The sequence below is a fragment of the Salvia splendens genome, chromosome 7 (assembly GCF_004379255.2).
Source record: "Salvia splendens isolate huo1 chromosome 7, SspV2, whole genome shotgun sequence".
In the NCBI taxonomy this organism is placed as follows: Eukaryota; Viridiplantae; Streptophyta; class Magnoliopsida; order Lamiales; family Lamiaceae; genus Salvia; species Salvia splendens.
The window spans coordinates 5,117,520-5,136,692 of record NC_056038.1 but is presented as its reverse complement, the minus strand read 5'-3'; the positions used below and the strand labels follow the sequence as shown (position 1 = coordinate 5,136,692).

Below are 19,173 nucleotides of genomic sequence, written 5' to 3'. Positions count from 1 at the left end.
GGGCCAGGCCCCACTGTTTCTGCCTGCTCTCTGGCAAGAGCACAACACCCACCGTTGTGCTCTTCCGCAAGGACGAACACAATTCAATTTAAAATTTAATTAAACAAAAATATTTCCACAATATTAAAATTCATTAAAAAAACCTAAATAATATTACAAATGACAAATAAAATAAAAACGACATAATTAAAATCCTAAAAATTAAAAAGTACATAATTAAAATCCTAAAAATAAAAAATTATATAATTAAACTCCTAATAATTAAAATTTACATAATTAAAAGCTAAAAATACCCAGGGAAGACTACTCATCCGGCGGCACTACTCCAATTGTCTTTGGAGGCCCAATATCATGGCCTCATGAGAATGAAGATGAGAATTGTGTAGTGTGGTGTGAATTTTTGGGTGTGAAAGTGGGGGTATTTATAGATGAAAATGTGTATTTTGAGGGAAAAAAAATAAAATAAAATTAAAAAGTGGTAAAAAACGGTAAAAAACGGATATATTTTTTTTGGGAAGTGGAAAAATATTTTTTCTTATTTTTAATCGGTTTTTTTAATTAGAAACCGATTTTTAATTAAAAAAAAATTCAAAGGCAACGGCTATGCCGTTGCCCAATCGCTGCGAGCCACATCAGCTGCTCGCTGGCACAAACGTGCTCGATGCATCGAGCAGCGCCGTGCCAGCGGTGGCGGAGCTCGTCCTTGCCAGTGGCACGGACGGACGGACGCATTCCGTCCACCGTTGCAGATGCTCTTAAGTGGACCCGAGAGTAGTTAAATTAGTTTATATTCTAACTTAAATATTTATTTTTAATTTTTTTAATTATTTTAAATAATACTATTGTATTTATCAACAATTTATTAAAAAATCAATAACTTCAATAAAAAAATGACTTATCATTGATTAAAATTATGAATATAATTATCTTTAGTCAATCAATAAGTATCATAGGCATAGCTAAATAAATAAAAAAAGAGCCGACTGATTTTAGTAGTAGGTCCAAAAATATTTAGCCCATTTCACCAACATATCGTCTTCTTCCTTCCTTATAAATCTGAAACTCCCAGACTTTGTCCTCTCCCTCTCCATCTCTTTCGTCTATCATTCCACTGATTCTTATATTTCCGCAAAGGCCGATTGCTGTGGAGATCCGCTGCTCGGGGTCAAGGCGGAGCTCCGTGGGGTCGAAGGTGAGTTGCGCGGGATCTCGGAACTCCGTGAATGGAGTTTCCGGCAGTGCTCGTCGGACCAAGGTTGGGTCGACCGACCCCACTCGACCCCACCTGGGTCCGTCATTGTTTGCTCATGAACTCTTCATTTATAACTCTTCATTTTTATATGTAAATGAGATCACTCAAGGAGGGGCTGAAGTTCCATGCTTATGTCGTCAAACTCGGTCTTCTACCAAGAACCATCACGGCCAATCAAATCATCGATTTGTACTCAAAACATCATCTTACCAGAGACGCCCGTAAACTGTTCGATGAAATTTGCGACCGAAACGTCTACTCTTGGAACACCATAATAAACGCTTATGTCAGAAGCAGAAACCTCCCCAAAGCAAAGGAGCTTTTTGATTCTTCCCCCTTTAAAGACACCGTCACTTATAATCTGGTGATATCGGGCTATGCGCGCAGCGATGGTTATGAAAGTAACGCTGTTGAATTGTTCATTCAGATGCAATTTGATGAAGACGGAGCTCGGATTGATGAGTTTACTCTCACCACAATGCTTAATTTATTGGCGAAGCTACGGGTTCTGCGCTATGGCATCCAAGTTCATTCATTTATGGTGAAGAGCGGGAATGATAGGAGTGGTTTTGCTTTAAGTTCTTTGGTAGATATGTATTCGAAATGTGGGAGCTTCTGGGATGCTTGCAGGGTTGTTGATGGACGAGGAGGTGAGGGCATGGTGGATTGTGTCGTGAACAACGCACTGATAGCTGCTTGTTGTAGAGAGGGGCAGCTGGAAGTAGCTAAGGAGATTTTCTTGAAAGATCCCGAGTTGAATGATGAGGTGTCATGGAACACAATGATCGCGGGGTATGCTCAAAACGGGCGCCAGGAGGAGGCAGTGGAGCTGTTCAGGTGTATGGCGAGGGAGGGGTACAGTTGGAACGAGCACACGTTTGGTAGCTTGTTGGCAGCTTGCTCTGCATTGAAGAGCTTGAACCTTGGGAAGGAAGTTCATGCTCGGGTTTTGAAGGATGGAATGTTTTTGAACCCGTTTATTTGTAGTGGCATCGTTGATATCTATTCGAGATGTGGTGAAATGAGGTATGCTGATTGTGTTCTTAGAGCAACGGGGATGGGGAACGTGTTTGCTGTTACCTCAATGATTGTAGGATATGCAGCAAGAGGTGAGATGGGGGAGGCACGGAGCCTTTTTGATTTGGCCACTGAGAGGAATTTTGTCATGTGGACTGCTGTTATCTCTGGTTATGTGAGGCTGCAGAGATGTGAGGATGCTTTTGCTTTGTTTCGTGAGTATGCAGCAGTGGATGCGACAACTCCAGATGGGGCGATCCTCGTCAGCATGCTTGTTGCATGTGCTGTGCAAGCTGGAGTTGATCCTGGGAAACAAATTCATGGATACATGTTGAGGGTTGGGATTACGATGGATGAAAAGGCGATGAGTGCTTTGATTGACATGTATTCGAAATGTGGGGTTCTACTCTATGCTGAGAGATTGTTTGAGAGGGTAAGGGTTTGGGATACCATCATGTACAATGTGATGATCGCTGGTTGTGCTCACCACGGCTTTGAACACGAAGCTATTCGTCTCTTTGAGGAGATGGTGGGGTGGGGGCTTCACCCTGATGCTATCACGTTCATTGCACTTCTATCTGCCTGCCGCCACAGTGGATTAGTCGAAGCAGGTGAGAGTTATTTTCTGTCAATGAGTAGGGATTATGGCATACAGCCCTAGATGAATCACTATGCTTGTATGGTTGATTTATATGGAAGGGCTAATCAGCTAGAGAAGGCTGTGAAGTTCATGGAAGAGATGCCCATTGAGCCCGACAGTGTTGTGCTGAGTGCGTTTTTGACTGGTTGCAGAGTGAGCAAGAATATAGAGCTGGCAAGGATGGTGGAGAAGAAGTTGGTGGAGATCGAAGGGGATGAAGGGTCAAGGCTTTTCCAGCTGGCAAGCCTGTATGCATCTGGCGGGGAGTGGGAGGAAAAGGGTAGGATGATGAGGAGGATGAGAGGGAAGGAGGTGAAGAAGGTTGCAGGGTGCAGCTGGATACAGGTTGGTGGTGGAGTTCATAGTTTTAGATCAGGTGATAAATCTCATGTAGAAGCAGAGGCTGTGTTTTCTACTCTGGGGTGGTCGATTAGTGAACTCTATTATAAAGGAGTTGATGAGAACTATCCTATCTTGATTGATAGCGATACCCTCCTCAGCTGATAAGATGCTTCCTCTGTGACTGGTAGATTGAGTTCGAATCACTTCTAACGAGGAACCATCCAGTGCCAAGAATTGTTGCTTCAGACTGAGGTATAATTTCAGGGGATTTAGTGTCTTGTTTATCTAAATGATTTGATGTTTACTTGCAACTCAATTGAGAAATCAATATTTATGGGATTTAATTATGAATGCTCATTATGATACTTGCAGGCTATGTGGTCTCTGCTAAGCTACAATGAAAATGCACAATCAATACGGAGAAGATCAAGTAAGTTGAGAAACATTGGGGCCATGTTATCTGACCCAACGAAGTGCTCAGTTAAATGTAATACTTTTACAGGATCAAGTGAGTGTTGCTGGATTCGATGTTCCTCTCACACCAGAAATTAGTGGATTTGATGCTCCTAACTCACAAGAAGCAAGTTACAACAATGTTTACCCTGGAAGCAAAGATGACAAGCGCCAAGCGGCAGCCACCTATGTACCCCCCTCATGCAGCATACCTTGTTAAACTATAACAGGAATAGTGATCCACTGATCCTAGTGCATCGCCACAGAATGTCACACTAAATCATTTGTATATTGAGAACAGAGAAGCTCCAAGATTGGTGGTGGTGATGGGTGTTTCTCATTGTTTCATTCAAAATTTGTGACTGTTGTGCTCTATAAACCTGTTCCAAGGAGGTGAGAAAGGCGGCGTGCATTTGAATTACCCATGAAGACTAGTCCTGTATCTGCATTGATTATAGCGTGCTGTAGAAAACTAGCAAAGTTGGAATTCGATCTGTAGAAGGTGCATATTCTTGAGATTCAGTTGTGTTCTATATGTTTATATTTACTTATAAATGACAATATGACATTAATGCTAAGTTATAATTAGTTGTGTAGTTTCTTGCTCGAACTTTGCTGTCCTTATAGGTTAACTTTGCATTACATAATAGCATATGTAGAGATCATGTTAATGATCATAAGTTACAGGTTTGGTTTCAAGATACTAGCTAATGCAATACGCCGTTTTCCTTGATATTATATATACTCCACATTATTTACAAGAAATATGCAGAGAGTGAAAATGGACTTAGAGAGAGCTGGGAATTGGAAAAATTGGATACATAAATAGTATATTGATGAATGGAATGGTTGATCATTCATAGGGAAAAAGACACTGAAAAAGCAGGTTGAGAGTTGATCAAACATAGTTGGGAGTAGCGTTAGGTGGGGTGGGGGCGGAGGCGATGCGGTTGCCGCGCTCGGATCGGCTGTTCTCAGCGAACTTGAGGCTGTTGTGGTGCATTCCGTTCTGCACCTCGTCCTCGGTATACTCGGCGGTGTAGTAGTGCTCTTCGGAGGCCTTCTTGGAGGGAGGAAGGAACATACTTCCCCACTGCGGGAAATGAACTAACATGACCGGCAGAGTGCAGCATATTATCATTATCCCCATATACTCCAATCCCTCCTCTGTCGAGTATTTTGAAGTCGAGAAAAACAGCAGCTGTGTCAATCCCGATCCGAAGTTTCCTCCGGCCCCAGTGAGTCCCGATATGATTCCGAGCGATCTCCTAGAGACGAACGGGATGACTCCAAAGGTGGCTCCGCAGGCTGCCTGCGCTCCAATGGAGAAGATGATCATAAAGGCGACAGCGAGAGGAAGAGAATCCGCCCTTCCCAACAGAAGGCAGAAGACGCCACCGAGCGTCTGGAGGATCCAAAGCGTCCACAATCTGCCCCTCATCCCGAAATATCTGGCTGAGTAATCAGAAGCAAAACCACCGAAGGGGCGAGCGAGGAGGTTGGCCATCCCGAATGTGGCAGCGATGATTCCAGCGAGATGGAGCTTTAGATCGAATCTGTCGTAGAAGTATTCAGCAATGACGTTGTCGGTGGAGAGCTCGACTCCCATGGAGTAGCCGTAGAGGAGGACGAAGATCCATGTTCGGTAGTTGGTGACGGCGTACCACAAGACCTTTCCAAATTGGTCCTTTGCAACATCTCCTTTCTTCTGAAGAGCGCTGAGGTTTCCATCAGGTAAGTCTTGGCCTAATGTCATCACCAGAATCCCCATTATGATATGAAGCCATCCCGGAATGAAAAAGGCGATTCTCCACGCGGTGAAGGGAGTCGATCCCGTCTTCTTGATGATGTCGTACAGCACCGGCATGATCAGCTGAGTGGCACCGCCGCCCATGTTCCCCCATCCGGCCGCGGTCCCGTTGACTGTGCCGATGATCTTGCTGTTGAACATGGTGCTCATCCAGTACTGGCACGACACGAACGTCGCCAGCGAGAACCCGATCATGAACCGCACTGCCACGTACCCTCCCGCCGACGACACGAGCGACATGCAGAATACGGTCGGGGCTGACAGCATCACCAGGAACGCGCAACCGTAGCGCGGCCCCAGGAGATCACAAACTGCTCCCATCACCAGCCTCGAGAATATACTCCCCGACACAGACGCCACTCCCGCGTTCCCGATGTCGCTCTTTGTCAGGTTAAGATTGTCGCGGATGATCGGCACCAGAGGCGCCGCTGCAAACGTGGAAACAAAACAAGTGAAGAAGGAAATCCACGAGAGGTGGAAGGTTCTCATGTGAGGGTTTGCAAAGGAAAACAGCTTAAATTTTTTCGCCTTGTGCTCCGAGTCCACCGGAAGGTCGAACTTCGCGGTAGTGTCAGTCGGAACAATCGGGGATGCCACCGAGAAGGCATGCACCGGCTCCCTGCCGGTAACTCCATGCATGGAGCTGCCTGGAGACCCTTCCATGCCTGCCATTTTTCACTGGGGAAATGTTTTTGTTGATGGTGATGAAGAGAGGAAGATGCAATGAGTTTATATAGGGAGAAGGAGTTGACAAATGCAATGAGCCGTGGGGGTAGGGAATAGCTACAGATGAATCAAATAGTAGTATATTTTGGAATCCAATTTGCCGCATCTTAACCCTATCGTATATCCAATAGATCAACTAATATTCAAGAGGGGCCCCACAATCTCCAATTTCTCAACCCTAGAATCATCAGAATAATTAATGTCTTATTTTATTGCAAGTAAACTCAATTAGAAGCTGTCTCTCTAGATATTTTATTACCGCATATGTGTCTCTTTTTAATCCTTGTTTCATAGTTGCTTGCACTAATTAATATTGGGAGAATACAACTTTTGTTTTCATTCATTATACAGATAATTAAATACAGTATGATGCAGTTAAGTATGGTGTGAGGTTAAAGATAATATCTTACCTTTTCTGCCCAATAATATTTGAACAAGAACACGATCCTTAAAGGTATAAAGCTAAAGATTAGAGATATGGCCATCACAGTTCACACTTGTAAAATACTCCGTCCTTCCCAAAAGGAATACGACTCATCTCATGCTACGTAATATTTCTAGAATGCTTCTTCTTACATGTTAGCTCGTATACTTGCTTATAATGAAACCAAAAGCTAAAATAGGACACAAGGATAGTTAAGTACTGAATCGTTTATTCTGGTTTCACAGCATGATGGTTCTTTTTATTTTATTTGTATTTTTTCATGAACTACTGAAAAGTATGCAATAATAATAAAAATTATTTCAGCAGATACAGCTGCACAGATAGTCTCTTCACCGCTTCCCAGTTTAATCTGAAGGGTGATGATAAGTATTAGTATTTCTCTTCATTCAAACAAAATTTCAACAACTAGACAACTTGCAAGTCAATGACGCCTGGGTTGCACAATATTGACTGCTAAAATTTTTAAAACCTTTTTATTAATATATACTACTGTATATTACTATGATTTACACAACCCACACGCTGCTAATACATGAGACTTGAGATTATATTCATTCCTATAGTTTTATAGAGGTAAGATACACTTATTTAACCATATAATTACAATGGGTCGATGTGTAATCCTGTTGGATGCATGTAAAATTCTGAGGATGCAAAGATATTGATACTTTTACATGCTTATTATGATTAGTGATATACATATGATTAAATATGAGTAGTACTCAATAATTAATGGAAATTTGAGCTAAATTATAACACACTGAAAAGTTCCAATGTCAAAAACATGTTGGGTTGTATTTTATTTTCATATGTTGGTGACTTTCTTTCCAGGAAGATTGTGACAATAACTTTAATAAATGTGGATTAATAGCTCCTTCTACCCTTTCAAAAGCTTTGAGAGTCTAATTAATACTACAATGTCAACTAGTATATACACTTGCGTGCGTGAGCGTGTTTATCTTATATTATACATATATATTCTTCATTTAAATCATATTAATCTCAGAGGAATATTCACATAGTTTCAGATTTTTGTGAATAACTGTCCGTACATATTTAATTTGCTTAATTTGATAAGTACTTGTTGGCATGATCTCAGTGATTAGTTGGATGAAATTTTTATAAGCAGGATGTTTGGATGATCAAACGGAGACCATTTCAAAGATAAGAAGTACAGAGTGCTAATTCATTATAAAATCTTAAGTAGAGTTCTTATCGGTTTATTTATTAATGGTTAAAATAAACAATTGAACTGGGATATGCAATCATAAATTTCTATTGTACCAAAAGAAAACAATATCATCTCTCCTTCCATTAAAAAATAGAAAACCAAAAGAAAACAATATCATCTCTCTGTCCATTAAAAATAGTCCTCATATTGGACGATGCAGATTTCATAATGCGCAATATAGGTAAATTACATAGTGTTTAACTATATAGATATATGGTCTAGTGCAGTGGCGGACGCAGGGACGGAACCAGAAGTTTAAATAAGCCGGTGCTGAAATATAAAAAGTAACTATAATATTATTATTTAAATATTTAATTTTATATAAAATATTTTTATGTATATTATGATGAAAACTGTTTCTAACAAATCATTGTTATCAATTTTATATACTTCCCCTCGTCCTATTAAAATAGGCTCAATTTCCTTTTTGGTCCGTCTTATATAAATAGTCCATATCTATTTATGAAAACTTTTTCTTATTCTCTTTTACTTTATCATTGATAAGCCTCATCATCCACTACACTAATTCCATTGTTTTTTCTCATTCTCTCTTATTTTACCAATTACGTATTAAAATTTGTATCATTCCCAAATGGTCTATTTATATGAGATATATGTAGTATATTCTCTAGACCATGGTAAATCTGTCTTATAAGTTTTGACAATTTGTCATAATAAAGTTAATAGTTTTTGGAATTAAGCTAGTTTTGAAATTTTTGAGAAAATTAAATAATTGTAATGATTTTATTTTAATTATTAATAGTAAAATTTTAAGTATTATGACTAAAGCATTTTATTAGATAAAAAGTTTAAATGATTTAGTGGTAAATTAAAATTTTAAACTGTGGTTATGCGACAGAAATGCGTCAATATATTAAGTGATGACATTAATTAAAAATTTCATCTGATTAGAGTCCAATTTACAATTTATAGTAGGAGTTATGGCTGTCAATGAGTAGGGATTATGACATAGAGTCCAATTTTAACTCGCAGTGTATTAAAAATGTCAACACAATCATATTAAAATGTCAAAATAATATATTGTGTTGATATTTAAAATATCAATGTCAACATAGTGTAATATCATATCAACTAAGTTTATGTTGTTTCAATGTCATCATGTTGACATTTTTAATACACTGCATTGATGAATTAACAGAGTTAGCAACTTAAGAGACATTGATGAATTAGCAGAGTTAGCAATTTAAGAAAGTTCACACCCCTATATATATATATATATATATATATATATATATATATAGGTATATAAGTATATACATGTGTGACTCTTATTCCATTTACTTTTTTTCACTCACTTTTCTTAATACTTCTTAAAATCAGCGCTGACAAAAAATAAGACTCTAATGTAAGGAGGGAGTGTCATCTTTGTCAATATGATAATCCTGCACAGCTGAAAAAATTAACTCTAGACCATTAATTATTTGTACAACCTTGCCCCACTGAAATATTAAAATTTGGTATGTGTAATTGACCAACTTAGAAAACTACGAGTATCAATTATATGCAATGGTTGACTTTGTTTTTGCACACGAATGCACCGTACAATTTTGTTCTTATAAGTATATGCTCAACTGGATAAGGACAATCTTAATTTAGGGTCTGGTTTGTTTGCTTTTGTTATGGATATTTTTCTAAGAATATATTGTGCTGCGGAAAATTTAGTTTTTCTGCGATAAGCCGATAATGGTTGGATATATTTCTCGAAATATTTCATTCCTCTTTGCTTTAATATTACTAGTATCTCAACGTTGTGATGTCAATTGACCTGCAACAATGATTGAATCTTACAAGAATTCAATGAAATTCTAGTTTTTAAAACCCTAATTTTTAGTCAATATCGAAAATTTTATGCAAAACAATAATTACCACTAAATATAAATGGTCCGAAAATTCTAGCAATTGATTCATCTGCATGTTTAGCAAGTCTCATGCGAATCTCAATTCACTCTATTTGTGCTATTTTTGGTAACGTCGGCAGTAACTACATCAAGTTGGTTTTTAGAGCATCCACAACCGTGCTCTTGCCAGCGGCACGGTTGTGGGCCCGGGCGGTACTATTCATGCCTGCTCTCTGGCAAGAGCACAACACCCACAACTGTGCTCTTCCGCAAGGACGGGCACAATTAATTTAATATTCAATTAAACATAAACATTTTCATAATACTAAAATTCATTAAAAAATCACAATAAATATTACAAAATACAAATAAAATACAAATAAAATAAAAACACATAATTAAAATCCTAAAAATTAAAAATTACATAATTAAAATACTAAAAATTAAAAATTACACATAATTATTGGCTAATATTACCCGAGGAAGACTACTCATCCGGCGGCAACAACCCCAATTGTTTTTGGAGACCTACTATCATGCCCTCGTGCGTTTGAAGTTGCGTGGGGGTCATAGTTGACCTATCGACCATATTGAGTTGGGCCAAAAGGGCCCACAACGAGTTGTTCGGGGGTGGAGGTGGAACATAGGGTGCGGGTTCGGGGGCGGGGGCCGAAGGAGTCGCGGAGCGCCGGCGCTCGGCCGCCGCCTTCTTCCTTCCTTGCGGTCGGCGTTGGGAACGTCTTGGTCCGGCGTCGGGGCTACCCAAGTTAGCTCCGACGAGTTGGCTAGCCACTTCTTCGGAGGCGGAGTCGGATAGGGATACCGACCTTGACCGTTTGGAGGAGCCGCTAGAGGAGGATGTTACGCCTCCCAGATACCTCGGGTGGAACCGCGTTTCCTGCCAAACGTTGAGGTACTTGAACGGCTTACCGTTCATGGATTGGTATGTGCTCAGCGCCGCAGTGATGATGTCGACCTCGCTCCGGCCGCTCCCGGCATTCCGCGACTCTTGGAGGAAATAGCCATTGAACTTGCCAATTTCGTCGTTGGCTCGGCCGATGCAGTTGCGCACCATACTCTCGTTGCGCTCGATCGTTCCCAGCGGCCGGTTTGCATTGTACCGGCGAGATACACGCCACCAAAAGTGATCGCCCGATTGGTTCGTGCCAACCGCCGCATCTTCGGAGATTTCGAAGTACGCCTTGAACAATTTATCCATCTCCGCCGGCGTGTACGGTGTGCGGACACCGCTGCCGCGAGTAGGAGCTTGCGGAGGTTGGGAGGGGGCGGTCGGCCTAGGCTCCGGTGTCCACCCGTATCGTCCTTCGGAGGCACCTTGGTCGTCGATTGGGTATGGACGGTAGCCACCCGGAACGGCCGAATCTTGGGTTTGAGGAGGGATCGAATATTCCGTTTTCGGACTAGGAAACGGTTGTGAACCGAACCATTCGGGGTTCCAACCGTGGGAGCCCGTAGGGTTATCGCCTTGGCCGGACATAGTGATGTTGTAGGGTATGAGAGAATGAAGATGAAAATGGATATGAGAGATTGAAGATGAGAATGGAGATGAGAGAATGATGATGAGAATTGTGTAGTTTGATGTGAATTTTTGGGAGTGAAATTGAGGGTATTTATAGATGAAAGTGTGTATTTTTGGGGTAAAAAAATTAAAAAGTGGGAAAAAACGGTTATAAACGGATATAATTTTTTTGGGAAGTGAATTATTTTTATTTTTTATCATTTTTTAATTAAAAACCAATTTTTTAAAAAAAAAATTATTTAAACCCCAACGGCTATGCCGTTGACGAATGAGGGCATCGAGCAGCGCCGTGCCAGCGACGCGAGCGCAGCGGCGGCGGGTGGCGTCCGTGCCAGCGGCGCGGACGGCGGTGGCGAGCAGCGCCACCGTTGCGGATGCTCTTATGATTTTCTTATTTTACAGTATTAACATTAAAATGGCATAATAGCATCAAGAAAATAAGTGAAAATTTGTTCAATTTCTTAACTGTCTAATTTGATTTCATAAAACATCCATATATGAATTTAATTTGATACTCCATATAATACTTCAAAATACCTTATTTGGAGATTACTACAGTTTAATGAATTATACGTGATTTCTAATTAAATAGATTTTGAAAAATAATCGTCATGTTCATGAATCGTGACAATAAAATAAAGCCCTACCATATAAAATTAAACGCGAAAGAGCTTATGCATGTACCCTTCGATACGTATTAAGACCAAATTGTATAAAGTTTTATGGTGATTATCTATTTTCTGGCTTATTCAAACTTTACTCCAATAAATTAATTTTTGTATTGAGGAAGAAATACCTGATGACTTTAAAATATACTAGTACTTTCTTAAGAAAAAATCTCATGCACAGATCATCAGCGAAATTAGTTTCCCATTGAGATAAATCGAGCAGCGAAATTATATTTTTCTTTGTCACCTTGAAAAAAACTCCTCATACAACTGATTTCAAGTTTTAGAAGATATTGGATCTTTGTCTCCATAGATTTCTCTTTGAGGTGATCAAATATAAAACATTACTTTGTTTTTGTATTATAGCGTTATATTAAGACAAATTATTGAAGTATATTTTTAAAAGTCAATTCCAGTACGGTATGATATCCTAACATTCTTAAATCCTTCCCCACACATAGCAATATATTTAGAGAGAGAGAGAGAGAGAGAGATTAAATAAAAACTTTTTTTTTATCTTCGACTCCTAAAATTCAGTTTGGACCTGTATAATCTATAATCCTATATACATAGGTATACGTTTTGGAGTATTTTTTTTTCTATAATAATGCATGACTGAGATTTTTTACAACTAAAGTTCCGTGGTTATAATTTGGTTTTAGATATATTATATATGCAGTAAAAAAGATTTGAGCAAATTAATAAGGTCTCTTGTTTTAAAGAACTCTAAGAGACTGTGAAGGGTTAAGTGGGAAATAAAACACTCAGTTGACTATATTGTGTCTGCATCTACACGACAACTTGTTATGTATAACAATAATAGATTATGCTTAACAATCAGTTGACTTTAATCATTAACACAATAATGTGTATTAAGGGATGCAGACTTTTAGCTGTTTATTATTGATTATTATTATTATTATAAGTTAAGCGTCATCAAATTACGACATTCTTGCATTATTATAAATGGCCATGTAGAATTGACAAGGTAATTATATCATGTTTTTGTAAAATTCTTAACCCCTCTCTCTAGTTAAATTAAGAATATGATGAATGAAATATGCACCTTAATGTGTTACAATAGAACTAGTGAATCACCAAAACTTATATTACCTTAAATAATTTGATTATAAGTATATCAGAATTATAAAACTTTTCAATACAAATTTTGTTGAGGTGTGGAATATGGAATAGGACTGAATACCAGAGCAAGCTGATTCTGGTAATCCCACGTTTTCTGGCTGAAGTAGAATCTTAATTAATGGGTGGGTTATATAAATACTTAGATATGTTTTCCTTGTGTTTAGTATCCGAAAATCAGATATAGTGAAAATCTTTAACTTTGCATTGGACACAGACATAGTCTCGGAGGAACGAATAGAGTAACCAATTTCAGCTTTATTTACTTTTCATGATTGTGTGTTATTTTCCAGGATGATTTGCATGTATCTCAAATTTTGGAACCCTATTCTTCTTCAAGATAATGATCCGTCATGTCATCTCTTAAAGTATATATATAAACATCGATTGACCTATTCATTCATCATACTTGTAAATCAACAAGTGCTGTGTAATAGTTGAAATAACTAAGAAAAGGAAAAAACTTGCATCAGTTCATATACATGAAAAAATTAAATGAAATAATAAAGAAGACAAAAAAGATGAATAAAATTGATAGAATATGTAATTCATCAATTAGCTAGAAAAATAAGATGAAATTAATATGAAAGGATCATGTAGTAGTACTCCTAATATTTATGCTGGAAATAAATATAGAAAAAAAGCTTCAGCATCGTATAAAAGAATCAGTTAATTTCAAAGTGTATAGTACTTCATTAATTATATAATTCAGGTAAGTCTTGTGTGCGAGTGCAAAGTGAATACGTATATAAATGAAATTTAAAACTCCAATTTGAAATAAGTATCACATTTGACACACATTACTTCGTGAGTCCATGAGGCCGAACAGCTTGTTGACAGTCTGCACCTTCTGGCTATCTTATACTGTAATTGCTGTTAACCCTAAATTATAGGATATTTAATTCATAAATATCTGACCAAGTACTCCTTTGGTATATGCGATGGGGTCCGATGCGGCGAAATGCATCTTTCTTTTACACATCTGTTGCCTGTTTGAATCTCCAGTGGTTAATCTATCTCAATGTCAACTCTTTTTTGTTTCAATCTATATATCAATTAACCTATTTCCATCAAATTAAGTCAATTCGCAAGTGAAAAATGGCAGGCATGGAAGGGTCTCCAGGCAGCTCCATGCATGGAGTTACCGGCAGGGAGCCGGTGCATGCCTTCTCGGTGGCATCCCCGATTGTTCCGACTGACACTACCGCGAAGTTCGACCTTCCGGTGGACTCGGAGCACAAGGCGAAAAAATTTAAGCTGTTTTCCTTTGCAAACCCTCACATGAGAACCTTCCACCTCTCGTGGATTTCCTTCTTCACTTGTTTTGTTTCCACGTTTGCAGCGGCGCCTCTGGTGCCGATCATCCGCGACAATCTTAACCTGACAAAGAGCGACATCGGGAACGCGGGAGTGGCGTCTGTGTCGGGGAGTATATTCTCGAGGCTGGTGATGGGAGCAGTTTGTGATCTCCTGGGGCCGCGCTACGGTTGCGCGTTCCTGGTGATGCTGTCAGCCCCGACCGTATTCTGCATGTCGCTCGTGTCGTCGGCGGGAGGGTACGTGGCAGTGCGGTTCATGATCGGGTTCTCGCTGGCGACGTTCGTGTCGTGCCAGTACTGGATGAGCACCATGTTCAACAGCAAGATCATCGGCACAGTCAACGGGACCGCGGCCGGATGGGGGAACATGGGCGGCGGTGCCACTCAGCTGATCATGCCGGTGCTGTACGACATCATCAAGAAGACGGGATCGACTCCCTTCACCGCGTGGAGAATCGCCTTTTTCATTCCGGGATGGCTTCATATCATAATGGGGATTCTGGTGATGACATTAGGCCAAGACTTACCTGATGGAAACCTCAGCGCTCTTCAGAAGAAAGGAGATGTTGCAAAGGACCAATTTGGAAAGGTCTTGTGGTACGCCGTCACCAACTACCGAACATGGATCTTCGTCCTCCTCTACGGCTACTCCATGGGAGTCGAGCTCTCCACCGACAACGTCATTGCTGAATACTTCTACGACAGATTCGATCTAAAGCTCCATCTCGCTGGAATCATCGCTGCCACATTCGGGATGGCCAACCTCCTCGCTCGCCCCTTCGGTGGTTTTGCTTCTGATTACTCAGCCAGATATTTCGGGATGAGGGGCAGATTGTGGACGCTTTGGATCCTCCAGACGCTCGGTGGCGTCTTCTGCCTTCTGTTGGGAAGGGCGGATTCTCTTCCTCTCGCTGTCGCCTTTATGATCATCTTCTCCATTGGAGCGCAGGCAGCCTGCGGAGCCACCTTTGGAGTCATCCCGTTCGTCTCTAGGAGATCGCTCGGAATCATATCGGGACTCACTGGGGCCGGAGGAAACTTCGGATCGGGATTGACACAGCTGCTGTTTTTCTCGACTTCAAAATACTCGACAGAGGAGGGATTGGAGTATATGGGGATAATGATAATATGCTGCACTCTGCCGGTCATGTTAGTTCATTTCCCGCAGTGGGGAAGTATGTTCCTTCCTCCCTCCAAGAAGGCCTCCGAAGAGCACTACTACACCGCCGAGTATACCGAGGACGAGGTGCAGAACGGAATGCACCACAACAGCCTCAAGTTCGCTGAGAACAGCCGATCCGAGCGCGGCAACCGCATCGCCTCCGCCCCCACCCCACCTAACGCTACTCCCAACTATGTTTGATCAACTCTCAACCTGCTTTTTCATTGTCTTTTTCCCTATGAATGATCAACCATTCCATTCATCAATATACTATTTATGTATCCAATTTTTCCAATTCCCAGCTCTCTCTAAGTCCATTTTCACTCTCTGCATATTTCTTGTAAATAATGTGGAGTATGTATAATATCAAGGAAAACGGTGTATTGCATTAGCTAGTATCTTGAAACCAAACCTATAACTTATGATCATTAATATTGATTATGCAATGCAAAATAAACGAGAAAGGAAACTAAAGTTCAAGCAAGCAACCAGACAACTAAATTCATAACTTAAGTAGTATTTATGTCCATTGTAAGTAAGTACTCCACATATATATGGAAACAGAGGAATGAATCTTGACATAGTAGACATGAATATGCAACAAATTCCGACTTTCGCTAGTTTTCTACAGCACGCTATATAATCAACGCTGATACAGGAACAGTCTTTATGGGTAATAACAGGGAACCCACCAATCAGCAAAAATATGGAGTAGTAGTATAAAGGTAGATTATTACTCAACTCAATATCATTTCCATCGTAACAATGCTAATATGATATTGTAGCAAATTTGAAGGGTTCAAAGTCAAGTTAGGAGTACATGTTAGTCTTCCAATGGCCTATTTAAGCTTGGGTGAGTCAATACAAGACGTGATTAATAAGTTGAAGAATGAGAGGGAGCATAAGAAGATCAAGCAAAGACTTAGTGTCCAATCTAGTCTAGATGGAGTGTGAATTACGTCCACATAATAAATATAACTTTGAAAATATTCCACTACACTCCAAAGTAACTAATCAAAATTTTGATAAAGATAGGAAGAATCTATAGTGCCAAAAGAAAATTCACGACAACTACTAGGAAACTTTGTAGTTTAAAGAAGAATAGTATCACATTTTTAACTACTTAATTTGGCTCTATAAAGCCACAGATTCATTTGCATAATAGTCTCATCAATAATAACTACAGTATGACAATTTATTTGCTTCCCCAGTTTCTCATCATCCCTCTAACTTTAGTTACTATCAGCAAAACAAATTTCACTCTTGCATACAATCACTGCCTAGATGAGCAGAAAATATTGTTACTTGAGCTGAAAAACAACCTAACCTTCGATTCTTCTGTTTCAAGAAAGCTAGTGCAGTGGGATCAGATGGAAGAAGATTGCTGCTAGTGGCAAGGCGTGGAATGCGACGCTGCAGGCCGGCTGTGTTATCACTTTGCAGCTCGACTACGAGGCTCTTTCAGGTACCATTGAGGATCTATCTATGATTTCAAGCTTTATATGCCTGAAGAAGCTAAACTTAGCATACAATTCACTCAGTGGGAGCATCCCACCATCTCTTTTTAGTCTTCCCTCACTGCAGCAACTTAAACTTTCCAACAACAATTTTAGTGGCCATATTGATGAGTTTCACTCTTCAAGTTTCCCTCACTTGGAAGAGTTAGATTTGAGTGGAAACTGCCTGGAAGGGCCTATTCCCAACTCTTTCTTTGAACTGGCTAGCCTTTAGCTTCTCTCGCTCGCTAACAACTTCTTCAATGGCACTTTTCGACTCGACGAGATCAGAAGGCTTCAGAATCTTACAACTCTTAATCTTTCTCATAACAACTTATCTGTTGATACAAACAACATCAACTCAACTTTTTCTACATTTCCCCAACTCTACCAATTGAGCCTAGTTTCTTGCAACCTTTCCGATTTCCCTGATCTTCGCAGCCAATCTAGTTTGCTATTTTTGGACCTGTCAAACAACAGACTCAGAGACGAAATTCCCAACTGGATATGGGAGATAGGGAGTGGAGATTTTTGGCAATTGAATCTTTCTTGTAATCACTTTGTGGATCTACAGAAGCCTTATAGAATTCCTGATTCTCTTCAAGTTCTGGATTTGCACTCGAATCATCTCGGGGGTGAGTTGCCCTTGCCTAAAGAAAGAGCTCTGTACATAGATTACTCAAACAACAAGTTTGACAAGGCCATTCCAACCAACATTGGAACCTACCTTTCCAATCTCATTTTTTTCTCTGTTTCGAATAATAGTTTGAGTGGAACAATTCCATCCACCCTCTGCGAAGCTGCGTATCTTCAAGTTGTTGATTTGTCTTTTAATAACTTGAGTGGTAATATACATCCTTGTCTGCTCCAAAACACTGAGAATCTTGGGGTGTTCAGCCTGAGGAGCAACAACATCAGCGGTGATATTCCAGATGAATTCTCTGAAAATTGTGACCTAGAAACTTTGGATTTTAATGGTAACAACTTAGGAGGGAAAATTCCAAAGTCCATGGAATACTGCACTTCATTAACTGTGTTTAATGTTGGAGACAACAACATTGATGGTGGATTCCCGTGCATGCTTCCCTCTAGCTTGCGCGTGCTTGTCTTGCGCTCCAACAAGTTCCATGGAGAGATCACATGCACCAAACATTGGCCTGATCTTCAAATTATGGACATATCATCCAACTACTTCAGTGGCTCTCTCAACCAAGTGGGATTCTCGAGCTGGAGCCGAATGGTGCTAGGCAGCGATAGGCAGTCAAGGCGAGAGCAACTCCACTTTGACTTTCTAAATTTGAAAAACTTCTACTACCAAGACGAGGTGACACTAACGATCAAAGGCTCGAAGCTGAAGCTTCCCTAGATTTGGACAGAGTTTACATCTGTTGATTTCTCTGATAATGATTTCCATGGAGATACCAGAAAAAATAGGTGATTTGAGCTCGCTTGTTTATCTCAACTTATCCCACAATGCCCTCACCGGAAAAATCGCAAAGTCGTTGGGGAACATGGAGGACCTTGAAGCACTTGATCTCTCCGTGAACCAACTAACAGAGATGATCCCGGTGGAGCTTGGACGTATCAATTACCTTTCAGTCTTCATTGTGTCCTACAATAAGCTGGTGGGACGGATACCGTATAGTCCTCAATTTGCAACATTTGAATATTATTCATTTGAAGGAAATGCAGGGCTATGCGGTTTTCCTCTGGACATAAGCTGCAGTGACCGTGATCCACGAGAACATGAAAACCAGCAGCGAGATGGAAAGTCGAAGATGGAGGAGAATTACATATCTGCTGAGGTTGGATACATTGCGGGGTTAGGAAGCACCATATGGCTATGATAGGAATTAATATGAGATTAATTCCTATTGAATATATTATATGAAAAGAGAGCACAAAGGGAGGAAAATCACGTAGATTGACGGTTTCCCCAAGAGGGAGAACCGAAGGAGAGAACGAGATTAATAATTTAATTCTTCATTCTGCTTGATAATAATAAAAGACTCCACACATATCCTATAAACTAGGGAAGCAAATCAAATCCTAACCACGTAAATAAAATCATAA

At 40.0% G+C, this 19,173-nt stretch overlaps 4 protein-coding genes and 2 pseudogenes across 4 annotated transcripts; 5 read left to right on the top strand and 1 right to left on the bottom strand.

The window, feature by feature from the left end:
* Positions 1-1,010: 1,010 nt before the first annotated feature.
* Positions 1,011-3,413, top strand: LOC121741340 (annotated as a pseudogene).
* Positions 3,367-4,300, top strand: LOC121741343 (annotated as a pseudogene).
* Positions 4,301-4,412: 112 nt separating this feature from the next.
* On the bottom strand, positions 4,413-6,203 carry LOC121741341 (high-affinity nitrate transporter 2.1-like). Its single transcript, XM_042134064.1, has one exon. It carries the CDS (start codon positions 6,184-6,186, stop codon positions 4,603-4,605), a length of 1,584 nt encoding a protein of 527 aa, XP_041989998.1. The 5' UTR covers positions 6,187-6,203; the 3' UTR covers positions 4,413-4,602.
* A 7,991-nt stretch (positions 6,204-14,194) lies between these two features.
* Positions 14,195-15,899, top strand: LOC121741342 (high-affinity nitrate transporter 2.1-like). Its single transcript, XM_042134065.1, has one exon. The coding sequence runs from the start codon at positions 14,222-14,224 to the stop codon at positions 15,803-15,805; it is 1,584 nt and encodes a 527-aa protein (XP_041989999.1). The 5' UTR covers positions 14,195-14,221; the 3' UTR covers positions 15,806-15,899.
* Positions 15,900-16,438: 539 nt separating this feature from the next.
* On the top strand, positions 16,439-18,466 carry LOC121741739 (receptor like protein 27-like). Its single transcript, XM_042134623.1, has 3 exons — positions 16,439-16,554; positions 16,966-17,265; positions 17,542-18,466. Exons 1-3 carry the CDS (start codon positions 16,439-16,441, stop codon positions 18,464-18,466), a joined length of 1,341 nt encoding a protein of 446 aa, XP_041990557.1.
* Positions 18,467-18,503: 37 nt separating this feature from the next.
* On the top strand, positions 18,504-18,947 carry LOC121741737 (receptor-like protein 20). The gene has a single exon (XM_042134622.1). It carries the CDS (start codon positions 18,504-18,506, stop codon positions 18,945-18,947), a length of 444 nt encoding a protein of 147 aa, XP_041990556.1.
* Positions 18,948-19,173: the final 226 nt, after the last annotated feature.